This window comes from Loxodonta africana, chromosome 7 (genome assembly GCF_030014295.1).
Source record: "Loxodonta africana isolate mLoxAfr1 chromosome 7, mLoxAfr1.hap2, whole genome shotgun sequence".
Taxonomy (NCBI): Eukaryota; Metazoa; Chordata; class Mammalia; order Proboscidea; family Elephantidae; genus Loxodonta; species Loxodonta africana.
In genome coordinates, this window is record NC_087348.1 from 91,504,551 (window position 1) to 91,520,236 (window position 15,686).

A 15,686-nucleotide genomic window follows, 5' to 3' on the forward strand; every position below is an offset into this window, starting at 1 on the left:
TATCTTTTACATATTGTCCTTTCCTCATATTTGTTTCTGCTGAGTCTCTATTTCTTGTTGTATTTTATTTTCATGAATAGGATAGTTTTTCTCCTTTGTGGCTACCTTATTATTTACCCCTATTTTTCTAAATTTAAACCTAACTTTTATTTCTTTGTATCGCTGTATCTTCCTCTCCGTATGGAAGGTGTATGATTGCATTTCTTAGTCCCCCTTTATTATTTTAAGGTTCTCTTCTTTTATATAATAACATCACTTTTACCCTGTTTTGAGCTTATTATTATTATTTTTTTAATCATCTTGCTTTGTTTTTTTGGATTTCCCTGTCTGGGTTGACTTCTGGTTGCTCTGCCCAGTGTTTTAGTTTTGGGCTGATACCTGATATTATTGATTTTCTAATCAAAGAACTCCCTTTAGTAGTTCTTGTAGTTTTGGTTTGGTTTGTACGAATTCCCTAAACTTGTGTTTATCTGGAAATGCCTTAATTTCACCTTCATATTTAAGAGCCAGTTTTGCCGGATATATGATTCTTGGCAGGCAATTTTTTTCCTTCAATTTCTTAAATATGTCATTCCATTGCCTTCTTGCCTGCATGGTTTCTGCCGGATAGTCCGAGCTTATTCTTACTGGCTCTCTTTGGAGGGGACTTTTCATTTATTCCTTGCTGCTCTTATAATTCTCTATCTTTGGTTTTGGCAAGTTTGATTATAATATGTCTTGGTGACTTTCTTTTAAGATCTACCTTATGTGGAGCTCCATGAGCATCTTGGATAGATATCTTCTTATCTTTCACAATATCAGGGAAATTTTCTGCCAACAAATAAATCTTCAAAAATTCTCTCTGTATTTTCTGTTATCCCTCCGTATTCTGGTTCTCCAATCACTTGTAGGGCTCCACAATTTCCCTGCTGCTTTCCAGGTCACTGGGGTTCCTTTTTCTGTCTTCCAGCCAGAAATCTGGGGCTTTATTTACCCTGTTCTTCTGTCCGCTTTGACAACTGTGCTCAAGCCTGGGACCAAGCAGTGAAAAACAGAGGAAAAAAGCAACGGAGGGGGGCCAAGATGGCTGACTAGGTAGAAGCTACCTTGGACCCCTCTTGCAACAAAGACTCGGAAAAACAAGTGAATGGATCACATACGTAACAGTCTACGAACGCTGACCATCAAACACAGATCTAAAGAGTTGACCTGAGTGACAGAGACTCAGCCAGCATAAGCAGGCTGCACACTGGCACGGCTAACGAGAGAATGAGCAACCACAAGGAAGCAGCGACTGTTTTCGGAGCCTGGAGCCAGCGTTCCAGTCAGAAAACCTTGGTGCCAGGCTTTGGACTGGGCGCAGGGGAGCTGAGCACGGCATCCTGAGATGGCACAAATACGGGACACAGCCCTAGCCCCCAGAAGTGACCTCAGGGGAAGCCTGGCCAGTGCACGCAGGCAGCGCAGCGACGGGGCTGACAGGAGGAGAAGTCATCGGGAGGCAGCGACTGGTTCTGGAGCCTGGAGTGCGGCGTCCCAGCTGGGGAACCTTGGTGCTGGGGTTTCAACTGGGAGCAGAGGAACTGACCACGGCTTCTGAGACAGCACAAGCACAGGATGTAGGCCTGGCCCTCGGGGGCAATCTCAACTCAGCCTCACACAGGCTATCTCAGATAAAACAGTCATCACCAAGCAAGATAAGTAACTGTGTCTATATTCCTGGGTGCTACTCTCTCCTATCTGTCTGATCCCTCCCCTCCCCTTCCCAGGTGGGTTCATTAACATTGGAATTTCCTGGGCCAGAGAGTGAAGTGCTTTTTTTTGTGTGTGTTTTCCTAACCCATTCTCCTGGCCTGAGAGAAGCAGGTACAAAAAACCCAGGGACCAAAAATCCTTCCCCGACTTCCCAAAATTGGACTAAAAATACAGAACCAGCTCCAGCCAAGCATATGAGATCTACAGTCTTGGGTTTTCATCCCTACAGGGAACAAGGTGGCTATTATAATGCAAAGGCAATTCTGATAGGGATCTGACTGTAATTGTTTTAGCGGATTACTGGAAAGACAAGTTTCCCCAGTCTGATATCTCTACCTATTAAACAAAGCCCTCAATGATCCACAACGGGGAACTGAGGGCTGAAGCTCCACCCAAACCACCTAGCCTCCTGCCATAGGGGTCTGAGGATAGTGACATCTACCAATCTGTAAAGGTACATGCATTGGGCGCCTAAGGTACAGCTGCAGAGCCCACCCACCAAAGTGCTTTAGGAATAGAGACACACCTGCCTCACTGGCACTTGGGGGAAGCCTGTCAGCATCCTGCCCGCCCCTGGAGTGTGATCCCCTGCTGCTACTAGAAGCTGGTGCACACAACTATCACCACTACTCCTCTAAGTGAATAGGTGACAGTCTACACCACACACTTGGAGACCGAAAATCAGATTCTACTCAAGAATAGTGAATAGACTCTTAGGCTTATATATCTGGTAACAACCCAAACCAGCTGGTAATAGGACATAAGTGATTCAAAGGCTACTACAATCAAGACAGCGCAATCTAGTAGCCCATCTACGTATATTGAAAGAAAACAAAACAAGACTCAGTGAGCAAATATAAAATAAACCATTACACTATCTTACAGATGGCTCAAAGACAGCAGTTGATATCAAACCACAAAAAGAAGCAGACCATGACTGCTTGTACAGCTCCCCAAATTAAAGAATCAAAATCTTTCCCAAATGAATAAACGATCCTGGAATTGCCAGATGCAGAACATAAAAAACTAATTTACAGACTGCTTCAAGACATCAGGGATGACCTCAAAAGTGAAACAAGGCAATCTACAGAAAAAGCCAAGGAACACACTGATAAAGCAGTTGAAGAAATCAAAAAGATTATTCAAGAACATACTGGAAAAATTAATAAGCTGCAAGAATCCATAGAGAGACAGTATTCAGAAATCCAATGGATTAACAGTAAAATTACGGAATTAGACAACTCAATAGGAAGTCAGAGGAGCAGAATCGCGCAATTGGAATGCAGAGTGGGGGAGTTGGAGGATAAGACAATTGACACCAATATAGTTGAAGAAAAATCAGATAAAACAATTAAAAAAAAATGAAGAAACCCTAAGAATCATGTGTGACTCTATCAAGAAGAATAACTTGCGTGTGATTGGAGTTCCAGAACAGGGAGGGATAACAGAAAATACAGAGAGAATAGTTGAAGATCTGTTGGCAGAAAGCTTCCCTGACATCATGAAAGACGAAAGGGTATCTATCCAAGATGCTCATCGAACCCCACGTAAGATTGATCCAAAAAGAAAATCACCAAGACATATTATCATCAAACTTGCCAAAACCAAAGATAAAGAGAAAATTTTAAAAGCAGCCAGGGATAAAAGAAAGGTCTCCTACAAAGGAGAATCAATAAGTTCAGACTACTCAGCAGAAACCATGCAGTCAAGAATGCAAGGGGATGACATACATAGAGCACTGAAGGAGAAAAACTGCCAGCCAAGGATCATATAGCCAGCAAAACTCTCTCAAATATGAAGGTGAAATTAAAACATTTACAGATAAACACAAGCTTAGAGAATTTGCAAAAACCAAACCAAAGCTACAAGAAATACTAAAGGAAACTGGTCAGAAAATCAATAATATTAGATACCAATGCAACACAAGGTCACAGAACAGAACATCCTGATATCAACTCAAATAGGGAAATCACAAACACAAATTAAGATTAATTTTAAAAAGAAAAAAATGCTCAATCACTTGTAGGTTCTCTTTGCAGAGTCCCACATGATTCTTAAGGTTTCTCCATTTTTTAAAAATTCTTTTATCTGATTTTTCGTCAAATATATTAGTGCCAAGTGATTTATCTTTGAGTTCAGAAATTCTGGCGTCTACTTGCTCAATTTTGCTCCTCTGGCTTTCTATTGAATTGTCTACTTCTGTAATTTTATTGTTAATCTTCTGAATTTCTGATTGCTGTCTATGGATTTTTCCAGCTTATTAAGCTTTTCATTATGTTCCTGAATAATCTTTCTAATTTCTTCAATTGCTTTATCTGTGTGTTCCTTGGCTTGTTCTGCTTATTGCCTCACTTCCTTCCTGATGTCTTGAAGGGTTCTATATATTAAACTTTTGTATTCTGGCTCTGGTAATTCCAGGAATGCACTTTCATCTAGAAGATCCCTGGATTCTTTGTTCTGAGAGCCTGTTGAGGTGATCATGGTCTGTTTCTTTATGTGGCTTGATAATGACTGTTGTCTCTGAGCCATCTGTAAGTTACTGTATTAGTTTATGCTTGCTTACTGTGTTGTAGCTTCTTGCTTTGTTTTGTTTTGATATACCCAAATGGGTTGCTTGAGTGAGCTAGCTTGATTATTTTCAGCTTTGGAGCTCTGATGTCCTGTCCCCAGATGGCTAGAGCTGTTTTCAGGCATATCAGTCTAGAGGTCCATTCACTTTTCTTGTATGAATTCAGCTCAGGTTTCCAGATAGCTGGTCATCAAGTATGCGGTACAGGCTCTGTCCTACAGTCTTAGAGGGGCAGGGGTGATTGGCATATATACCGGTATCTGATTGCAGCAGGTCACATTCTGAACAATGCAGGGGGTTGAGAACCAACCCCCGAATGTCTCTGAGGAAAGCGTGTCCCTGTTTCAAGAGCGTGCAGGTGGGTGGGTTCTGCAGACAGACCATGGGCACCCAAAGTTTTTGGCTGTAAGGACTGGGAGGTACCAGTTATCCTTGGACCCCTGTGGTGGGTGGCTGGGTGACCTGAGTGGAGCTACCAGTCCTTAGGTCCCTTATGTAGGTAAGTGAGGACCTTGTTTAACAGGCGAAGCAACGTCAAACATCAAACACCCACCTCTCCACCGCAGAGCTAAAATGGTTGGAGTCTGCCAACGAGGGCCTATTCTCCTGAAGTAGGCTCACACCGGTCCATGCAGAAGGGAAAGGTGCTCAAAGTCCATGGACCATTTATGCCTGGACAGGAGGTGCTTCTGTCCTGAGCTCCCCCGGTTAGTGGAGCTAGCAAATTATCTTTTCCCCCACTTGCAAATTTTTTCCTTCTCAAAGGCCAGGAGGATGGCTCTAGGAGCTCAACAGTGCCTATTTCAGGCCCAGGAAATTCAGCCGCTGAAGCCAGCTTGGGGGTCGGGGGGGGGGGACATGGTAAAATATACAGAAGTATTTAGCTTTTGCTGAGAGCGCCATTCCTCTCTGGTTCCGGAGGTGTGAGCAGGCTGTGTGGCTGGTTGCTTCTCCCTGAGGAAACTGTGGCCAAATGCTAGTATCAGCCTGCTACCACCGTGCCGGGAGTGGTGCCTGAGGGCTCCTGGTGACTGAGGTCCGGTAACTCCTCTCCGCTTCTGAACAGTCTCTTCCTCCCCCGCCCCTAAGTTCATTTTCTAAGCTTGCCTTTGAAGCTCAGGGCTATCAGCTTGTCATAAATATACTCGTTTCACTTGTTTTTTCGGGCCTTTGTTATAAACGGGTTCGCCGGAAACGTCTGTGTATTCTGCTATCTTGGCTCCGACTGTAAGAGTCGGTAATCTTCTACTTTCTAATTTTTAACTTTTCTAAATTATCTATTGACTTCCTATTATGAAAAATAAATGGTTCACTGTCTTATACCATTACTCTTGGACACACATTCCCTTTCCTCCATGTTCCCAATTTAGTTACATTAAATTTTTTGTGAATTTTCAGGGTCAACACTTACTGGAGCCAAGTATAGTATAATGTATTACACTCTCTTTCTTATACAATTTCTAGTTTTCTGTGGCATTAATAATTTTCTATGTTTCTATTACTATTTCATCATTGAACTCTTCAAACCTTCTCCCCGTAAAAAACAAACAAACAACAACCCACTGTCATAGGGTCAATTCCAACTCACAGGAACCCTATAGGTCAGAGCAGAACTTCTCCATAGGGTTTTCAAGGAGCAGCTGGAGGATTTGAACTGCCGACCTTTTAGTTAGCAGCGGAACACTTAACCACTGTACCGCCGGGGCTCCAAACTCTTCAAGGGAACTGAAAATTTCCTCTACTCTTGATCAAACACATCAGGAAATACATGGTCCACTTCCTCCCCTTAGAAATGTCCCTACTGAAGCTCTCCTTCCTGCTCCAATGCGGACTGGTTGCTTTCTAAACAGGACACAAATTCTGAATTTCCTTTTATGTCTCTTACGTTGTACACCCTAGTTTTTGGACTCCATGCTTTCCTCTTTCTTCGTTTACTCTTTTTTGAAAAGGACATTCTCCTGTGGATTCCTAAGGAATACTGCAAGGGAGGTAAACTTATGAAATGCTGAATGTCTTAAGATATTTTCACTCTACACTCACACTTGATTGCTAGTTTGGGAATGAAATTTCAGGTTAAGGTAATTTTCTTCCAGAATTGTGAAGTACAGACTTCTGGACTATCTTCCATGGTTGTTGGTGAGAAATCTGATGTCATTTTAATTCCTGATATTGCATATGCCATTTTCTCTCTGGAAGTTTTTAACATTGTCTCTTTATACCTGAAATTTTAAGATTATAAAACTTGGTGTGTCTTTTTTCGTTCACTGTGCTGTATTCTCAATGGATTGTTTTTTGTTTTTTTTGCAGCTTTATTGAGATAGGAAACCCTGATGGCGTAGTGGTTAAGTGCTATGGCTGCTAACCAAAGGGTTGGCAGTTCGAATCTGTCAGGCGCTCCCTGGAAACTCTATGGCGCAGTTCTACTCTGTCCTTTAAGGTCGCTATAAGTTGGAATTGACTCGATGGCACTGGGTTTGGTTTTGGTTTGGTTACTGAGATAAAAGTCCACATATTCAATTCATCCATTTAAAGTATATGATTCAAAAGTTTTTAGTATATTCACAGGTATATGCAACCATCACTACAGCCAATTTTAGAAAATTTTCATCACTTCAAAAATAAACCCCATACCTTTTAGCTACTACCCCTTTTCCTTCCAAGCCCAATCAACCTACAGTCTTCAGGAACCACTAATCTACTTTCTTCCTCTATAGATTTGCCTTTTTTGTACATTTTGTGTAGATGAAATCATATCTTATGTGGTGTTTTCTGACTAGCTCCTTTCACTTACCATAATGTTTTCAAGATTCATCCATGTTGCAGCATGTATCAGTACTTCAAAACTTTTTATGGCAAAACAATATTCCATTGTATGGAGATATCACATTTTATCCACTCATCAGTTAATGAACATTTGGGCTGTTTCCATTTTGAAACTATTAATCATACTGCTAGAAACACTCATGTACACATTTTTTATTTCTCTTGGGTATACAACTAGGAGTGGAATTGCTGTGGTAACTCGGTGTTTACCATTTGAGTGATTGCCAGTATGTATTCCACAGCAGCTGTATCATTTTATGTTCCTGCCAGCAGTGTATGAGAATTCCAATTTCTCCACATTTTCATTATCACTCGTTATTATCCAACTTTTTAATTCTATTCATCCTAGTGGGTATGAAGTGGGATCTTATTGTGGTTTTGATTTGCATTTACCTGATGACTAATGGTATCGAACATCTTTTCATATGTATACTGACCATTTGTATATCTTCTTTGAAGAATGTCCTTTGCTCATTTTTAAATTGAGTTATCTGTCATTCTATTTTTGAGATGAATGAATTCTTCATATATTCTAGATACCAAAAACCAAAGCCATTGCCGTCGAGTCAGTTCCAACTCATAGTGACCCTACAGGTACAGAGTAGAACTGTCTCACGGGGTTTCCACGGAGCAGCTGGTAGATTTCAACTACTGACCTTTTGGTTAGCAGGCAAACTCTTAACCACTGAACCATCAGGGCTCCATATTCTACATACACGTCCCTTATCAGATATATAATCTGAAAATATTTTCTCTCATTCTGTGGACTGCCTTTTCACTTTCTCGTTAATGTCCTTTGCAGCAAGCACAAGAGTTGTTAATTTTAATGAAGTCAAATTTATCTTTTTTTGTCTTTTGTCGTACATACTTTTGTGTCATAGCTCAGAATCCATTGCCTAATCCAAGATTTATCCCTATGTTTTCTTCTAAGAGTTTTTTAGTTTTAGCTCTTACGGTTAGGTCTTTGATTCACTTTGAATTAACTTCTGTAAATGGTGTTAGATAAGAGTTCAACTTCATTTTTTTTTTTTTTTCATGTGGCTATCCAGTTGTCCCAGCACTATTTGTTGTAAAGCTCTTTTTCCCCACCAAATGGTCTTGGCACCCTTTTTAAAAATCAGAGGACCACAGACACATGATTTTATTTCTGGACTCCCAATTCTATTCCATTTATGTATATGTCTGTCCTTATGTCAGGACCACACTGTCCTGATTACTGTTATTTGGTAGTAAGTTTTGAAATCAGACATGTGAGCCCTCACAATTTGTTCTTGTCACAATTGTTTTTGCTATTCTTGGTCCCTTGCAATTCCATATGAATTTTAGAATCAGCTTGTCAATTTCTACAAAGAAGCCAGCAGGGATTCTGATAGGATGCGTTAAAATATGTAGGTCAATCTGGGGAGTCCTGCTATCCTAACAATGTTAAACCATCCAATTAATGAACATGGGATGTCTTTCCATTGTATTCTTTTAATTTCTCTCAACAGTGTTGCATAGTTTTCCATGCACCTCTTTGGTTAAATTTATACCTATGTGGTGTATTGTTTTTGATGCTTTTAAACGGAATTACTTTCTTAATTTCATTTTTGGATTTTTCACTGAAAGCGTATAGAGATACTATTGATTTTTGTAAACTGATCTTGTATTCTGCAATCTTGGCCAACTTGTTTATTAGTTCTAATAGTTTTTAGTGAATTGCTTAGGATTTTCTTAATCCAAGATTATGCCATCTGTGAATATAGTTTTACTTCTTCCTTTTCATTTTGGATTTATTTCTTTTACTGTCTAATGCAAAGGCATTCAACTGTGTGGATCATAACAAATTATGGATAATGCTGTGAAGAAAGGGAACTCCAGACACTTAATTGTACTCATGAGGAACCTGTACATAGATCAAGAGGCAGTTGTTTGACAGAACAAGGGGATACTGTGTGGTTTAAAGTCAGGAAAGGTGTGCAACAGGGTTGTATCCCTTCACCATACTTATTCAATCTGCATGCTCTGTAAAGAATCCAAGAAGCTAGACTATATGAAGAGCGTGACATCAGGATTGGAGGAAGGCTCATTAACAACCTGTGTTATGCAGATGACACAACCTTGCTTGCTGAAAGTGAAGAGGACTTGAAGCACTTGCTGATGAAGATCAAAGATAACAGCTTTCAGTATGATTTAGACCTCAACATAAAGAAAACAAAAATCTTCACAACCGGACCAATAAGCAACATCGTGATAAATGGAGAAAAGACTGAAGCTGTCTAAGATTTCATTTTACTTGGATCCACAATTAACACCTATGGAAGCAGCAGTCAAGAAATGAAACTATGCGTTGCACTGGGCAAATCTGCTGCAAAAGATCTCTTTAAAGTGTTAAAAAGCACAGATGTCACCTTGAAGACTACAGTGCACCTGACCCAAGCCATGGTATTTTCAATTGCCTGAATGCATGTGGAAGCCGGACGATGAATAAGGACAGCCGAAGAAGAACTGGCGCCTTTGAATTGTGGTGTTAGCAAAGAATATTAAAAAAAAAAAAAAAATTTAAGCTTTCTATTGACTGTCAAAAGAACAAACAAATCTGTCTCAGAATAAGTACAGCCAGAATGCTCCTTAGGAGCAAGGATGGCGAGACTACATCTCACATACTTTGGACATGTTATCAGGAGGGACTAGTCCCTGGAGAAGGACATCAGGCTTGGTAAAGTAGACAAAAAAAAAAGTAGACAGTCAGTGAAAAAGAGGAAAACCTTCAGTGAGATGGACTGACACAGGGGCTGCAACGATGGGCTCAAGCATAATGATTGTGAAGATAGTGCAGGGCCAGGCAGTGTTTTGTTCTGTCACACACAGGGTCACTACGAGTCAGAACTGACTCGACGGCACCTAGCAATGAAAACTGCCTTGGCTAGAACCTTCAGTACAACGTCGAACAGAATTGGTTAGAGTGGACATCCTCGTTTTATTCCTGATCTCAGGGGGGAAGCGGGCTGTCTTCACCATTAAGTATGATGTTTGCTGTAGGTTTTTCATAGATGTCCTTAATCAGGCTGAGGTACATTCCTTCTATTTCTAATTTGCTGAATGTTTCTATCATCAAAGGGTACTGGATTTTGTGAAATGCCTCTTCTGCATCTACTGAGATAATTATGTGGTTTTTGTTTTTTATTCTATTGATATGGTACATTACATTGATTTTCAGATGTTAAAACAACCTTGCATTCCTGGGTCACAATGTATAATTTTTTTTATATGCTGATGAATTCGGTTTTCTTTCATTTGGTTGATGGTTTTTACTTCCACATTTATAAGAGATATTAATCCGTATTTTTTTTTCCTTCATGTCTTTGTCTGGTTTTGGTATAAGGGCCTTATAGAATGAGTTGTGAAGTGTTCTTTCTCTTCTATGCTGTGAAAGAGTTTACAAGGAACTAGTATTAATTCTTCTTTAAACGATTGGTAGCATTTAGCAGTGAAGCTGTCTTGGCCTAGGCTTTGTGGGTAAATTTTAGGTTTTTATTTTAAAAAGCTAAAAAAAATTTACAAGAAGTTGTTAAAAACATGTACAGAGATGTTTTGTGCACCATGGGTAGTTTTTTGATTACTAATTAAGCTTCTTTATTTGTTACAGATCTGTCGAGATTGTCTACTTCTTCTTGAGTTTTAGTAGTTTGTATCTTTCCAGGAATTTATTTCATTTAGCATACCCAATTTGCTGACATACAATTTTTCATAGCATTCCTTCATAATCCTTCTTATTTCTGTAAGGTCAGTAATAATATTCCCACTTTCATTTCTGATTTTAGTAAATTGAGTCTTTTTTTTCTTGGTCAATTTAGCTAAAACCAAATCAAACCTGTTGTTGTTGATTGTGACTCACAGCAACTTCATGTGTTACAGAGTAGAACTGCTCCATAGGGTTTTCTTGGCTATAATCTTTACAGAAGCAGGTTGCCAGACCTTTCTTCTGCAGTGCCACTTGGGTTTGAACTGCCAATCTTTAAGTTAGTAGCTGATAGCAAACTGCTTTTACCACCCAGGGATCTACCTAAAGGTTTGTCAACTTTGTCCATCTTTTCAAAGAACCAGCTTTTGGTTTCATTGATTTACTGTTTAGCAGCCTCAAATTCAGACAGTGCCCTCGGAGATACCTGCTGTTTCTAATTCCTAAGTCCTTCTGGGCTTCTGCAATGAAATTACTAGTCCTCTAACCAAGAAAGAAGATCTTTCTCTACCTTGCTACACCAGTCACCCTTGTCCATCTGCTTTCTAGTTTCCAAAATTTTGTTGACATCTTTCACCTACTGTCACTTCCCCTACTCTTTTCTTAAACGTTCTTGTGAGTTTATCATTATTTTACTGAGGTTTGAAAAAGGAGTGGACACAAAAGTTGTGTCCTTTATTCTTACTTTCATTCTACCACTCTCAAGGTTTCAATTACTGTACTATAGGCTGGGTGATCTTGTCCTCTCTCAAGGTTTCAATTACTACAGTATGGGCTAAAAAATCCCAAATTTTTACCTCTAGGCCCGTCCTCTTTCCTGAGCTTCAGTCCTATATAGCCATCTTTTTTTTTTTTTTTAACCAGATACTACACTCTAATGTCCCATAGGCACCTCAAATTTAACAGATTTACAGACTCAAACGTGAACTTAATGTCTTCAACTTCTTGTCTCACACATGCCTAAGTATTCTGATGTCAATTAATCATTACAATCCATGGAATTACTGGAGCAAAACCCTAGGAGCCATTTTTGACTCTGTCCTCTTTCTACAACTAAAAAAAAAAATCAAACTCATTGGTGTTGAGTCAATTTCTACTCATGGCGGCCCTACAGGACAGCGTAGAACTGCCCCATAGGGTTTCCAAGGAGCAGTTGATGAATTCGAACTGCCAACCTTCTGATTAGCAGCTGGATGCTTAATAAAATCCTATCATTTCGACTTTTGATGTTTTACCTCTTCACCTCCACTAAAAAAACTAGGGGGGAAAATTCCCACAAGCTTTCCTTAGTCTCCCATCTAGCTGATCTTCCATACTGCTGCCAGAGTGATCCTTCTACTCTTCTGCTCAAAATACTTTAATCTTTACCCAATTTCTATAAGATAATGTCCAAACTCATTAACATAACATTCAAAGTGCTTCAAAGTTTGGCTTCCATTCTTATCTTTACACTTACACCTCTACTCAGTCTACCTATCCTAACTTTAGCCATACCAGAGGATTATGGTCTTGCCATTTTTCTATAAATTGTCTAAACTTTAGCCAAATCAAACTAATTGAAATTTCTGAAACATACACGCTTTCACACATCTCTGTAATGGCACATATTGCTTTTAAACATCATACCCTATTACCTTTCCAAGACAGAAATGTAGATAGTATTTTATTTAGGAGAAAATAAGTAAATAAGTCTACTCCAGGGCACATGTTAGTAATAATATGAACAACATCAAAAATAGTATCACCAATACCATTTATTGAATACCTACTATCTGTTAAGCATAGTATTAACTCTTTTACATATATTATTTCTATTGCTCACAGCAATTTTGCAAGGTTAGGTATAATTCTAATTTTACTGACCTCTCTGAGGTTCAAAGATACTTAAGGCCACAGAACTAATAAGAGACAGACTGTGGTTTCTGACTTGTATCTGTTTAAGATCCATGCTCTTTTTATTACCTCACATAATCACTGGTATTAAGTAAGGAGTTAGGAGGTAAGAATGGAAAGCTAGATTGGAGACCATTATGTAAGAGAAGTCAAGAATAAAGGTTGTGAAGATCGGATTTTTATTCAGTAGGCAGTGAGGAGTATTTGAAGAAACAGTGAATGATTTGGTTATTATAGTAAGTGTTGTTTTAGAAGAACGAATTCCATTAACAATGTACGTTAATGAATTGGAGGAAGACTTTAAAAAGAAGAAAGCTAGTCAGGAGCTCTTACCTGCCTAATAACAGCTGTATGGCTCTAGTATCGGCTTTTGGGTCATGTTTCCAAAAGGCATTCTCAGCAGGACGGAGAAGTTGATCTTCAATGTGGTCTTTAAATTGATTCCTAGGCAAGACTCTGATTCTAAAGTTTGGAAAAAATAATTTCTCAGTGGATAACAAATGGGAAAAATCTAAATCACAATGAACTGAGCTACGAGTTGATACATGAAGCTAGTCCAAAATTGAAAATTTAACATACTTTAAACTTAACAGAGTCCCTGGGTGGTACAAACGATTAACATGCCTGGCTGCTAACCGAAAGGTGGGAGGTTTGAGTTCGCCCAGAGGTGCCTTGGAATAAGGGCCTGGTGACCTGCTTCTGAAAAATCAGCCACTTCTACTCTGACACACGTGGGGCTGTCATGAGATGGAACTGACTTGATGGTAACTTTTTTTTTTTAATTAAACTTAACAGTAGTGCTACCTTATGTACAAAACTTTACAATTTACAAAGCTCTTTCCCACATTAAAATCTCATTTCATTTCTGTGAGGCAGGAAGGAGCGAACATCCCCAGTTTATATGAAAGTACGCAGGTTCAGAGAGAGGAAAGAATTTATCCATTAACCACATATTAAAAGCCAGTATCTTAACTCTTAGTTTAGGATTCTTTTCCACTACATTTAGAATTATTTGCAGAACATTTGTAAGAGTATTTATTTTATAACTTGACAAAAAACACAGCTTAGAATTAATAAGAAATGAAATGTTGACATTTACTTCTATCGTGTAACTTACTGTGTTGATGCTCTAAGAGAATCTTCCTTAACAGGAGGATGAACTTCGTCCAACAAAATGCTAGTGTCTGGGCTTGATTTCATCGCAGAAACCACCATGGCATTACGCAGTTTACTGCCTCGTTCTAACAGAGCTGAAGAGGGAAAAGCAGAACATGGAAAATCTAAAATCCAACAGAAACACTTGCAATGTTCAGCCCATTGCTTTCTATCACAGGGCTTACCACAGTGTGTTATAACGGTTTACTTCTCTGCCTTCCCCATTAGCCTGAGAATTCCTTGAGGACATTCACTTAACAACAAATGTTTACGGAGCTACTTACTCTGTGTGCCGGTTTAGCCGCTGGCATTACAGCAGTGAACAAGGTTTCCATTCTGGACCGACTGACTTCCTTGTGGGAGTAGTTATATCCATTCATTGAATCTGCCAACTGGTGTTTGTACATAAGGCGGCTAGTGATGTCTATATATTATTTTTGTATCCAGACACCTTACTGAATTCTCTTATTATTTATATGTTTTAATGCCATTCTTATCCAAAAAACACTAGCAACTATACCAGCTAAACCTTTAGGAACTATAGTGATATCTATTCCAATCTTGTACTTTCACAAATGAAAAAAAGAATGCCAAAAATTTTCCATGGCTTGCCCAAGATAATATGGCAGGTTAATGGAAAAATCAGGTTGGAGTCCAGTCTTGAGACGTTCCTACTAGTAAAATTTACTTCACTCCTAAATAACGATAACAATGTAATTATAGCAGGTAACATTTATTGAACCTTTATCATGTGCTAGGTACTATTCTAGCTATTTTATCTATATTAACTCATTTAATCCTCTCAATAACCCTCTTAATTTTCCAGATGAAGAAATTCTGGCAGAGAGAAGCAGCAGCTTGCCTAAGTTATGCACGCAGCACATGTACAGCCAGAATGACGCCATATCCTGTGCTTTTAACCAATATGCTACACATGGGTTTGCTTTACTTCTTAGGCTTCCTTTTAAAAGCTGAGGACCAGCAGTGTTGTTCTGGGAAGTACTGTCATTTTCTTGAGGTTCCACAGTTCCTTAGAAGGTAAACAGGACCAGAAACTAAGTGCCTGCTTCCTAGTTTGGAGATTTATAGCTTTTAACAGTAAGGAAGACATGTGGTCAGGCCATGGAAAAAAAAAAAACCCAACCAGATGCACGAACATCTGACATTTGCTAATACCACATAAAAACTTCTTAAAAACTTAGATATCATGTTCAATATGTGATGTGAGAAATATAACGAAATGAAAAGGAAATAAAGGTCACTATATGGTAGGCAGAATTTTAAGAAACCCCGCCCCCCCCAAGATTCCCATCCCCTGGTACACATATACCTTGTCCAAGTTATTTAATTACTAATCTAGCTACTGCTGTGAATGGATTCTGCAGATGTAATTAAGGTCCCAAATCAGCCTGGAAACCCTGGTGGCATAGTGGTTAAGTGCTATGGCTACTAACCAAGAGGTCAGCAGTTCAATTCCACCATGTGCTCCCTGGAAACTCTATGGGGCAGTTCTACTCTGTCCTATAGGGTCACTATGAATCAGAATTGACTCGACAGCAGTGGGTTTTTTAAATCAGCCTACCTTAAAGCAAGGAGATTATCTTGGTGGGCAGATCTAATCCCATGAACCTTTTTAAAAGTAGATTTTTCTCTGGCTGGCTGCAGAAGAGGAAGTCAGAGATTTGAAGCATGAGAAGGATTTAACGTATTGTTTGCTGGTTTGAAGATGGAGGGGGCCATGTGGCAAGAAATGCAGGCAGCCTCTGGCAGCTAAAAGTGGCTCCCGGCTGA

The 15,686-nt window shown here is 39.4% G+C and overlaps 1 protein-coding gene across 2 annotated transcripts in view; it reads right to left on the reverse strand.

The window, feature by feature from the left end:
* Nucleotides 1-15,686, reverse strand: part of C2CD3 (C2 domain containing 3 centriole elongation regulator) — a 168,538-nt gene that overhangs the window by 125,390 nt on the left and 27,462 nt on the right. For both annotated transcript variants that reach the window (XR_010322490.1, XM_010599587.3), the window contains exons 6-7: nucleotides 13,858-13,990; nucleotides 13,074-13,202 (exon numbers count right to left, since the gene is read on the reverse strand). Coding sequence is in view for 1 of the 2 variants with exons in the window: in XM_010599587.3 (XP_010597889.1) it covers nucleotides 13,074-13,202; nucleotides 13,858-13,990 (262 nt within the window). In the remaining variant the exon portion in view is untranslated. The remainder of the gene's footprint in view (nucleotides 1-13,073; nucleotides 13,203-13,857; nucleotides 13,991-15,686) is intronic.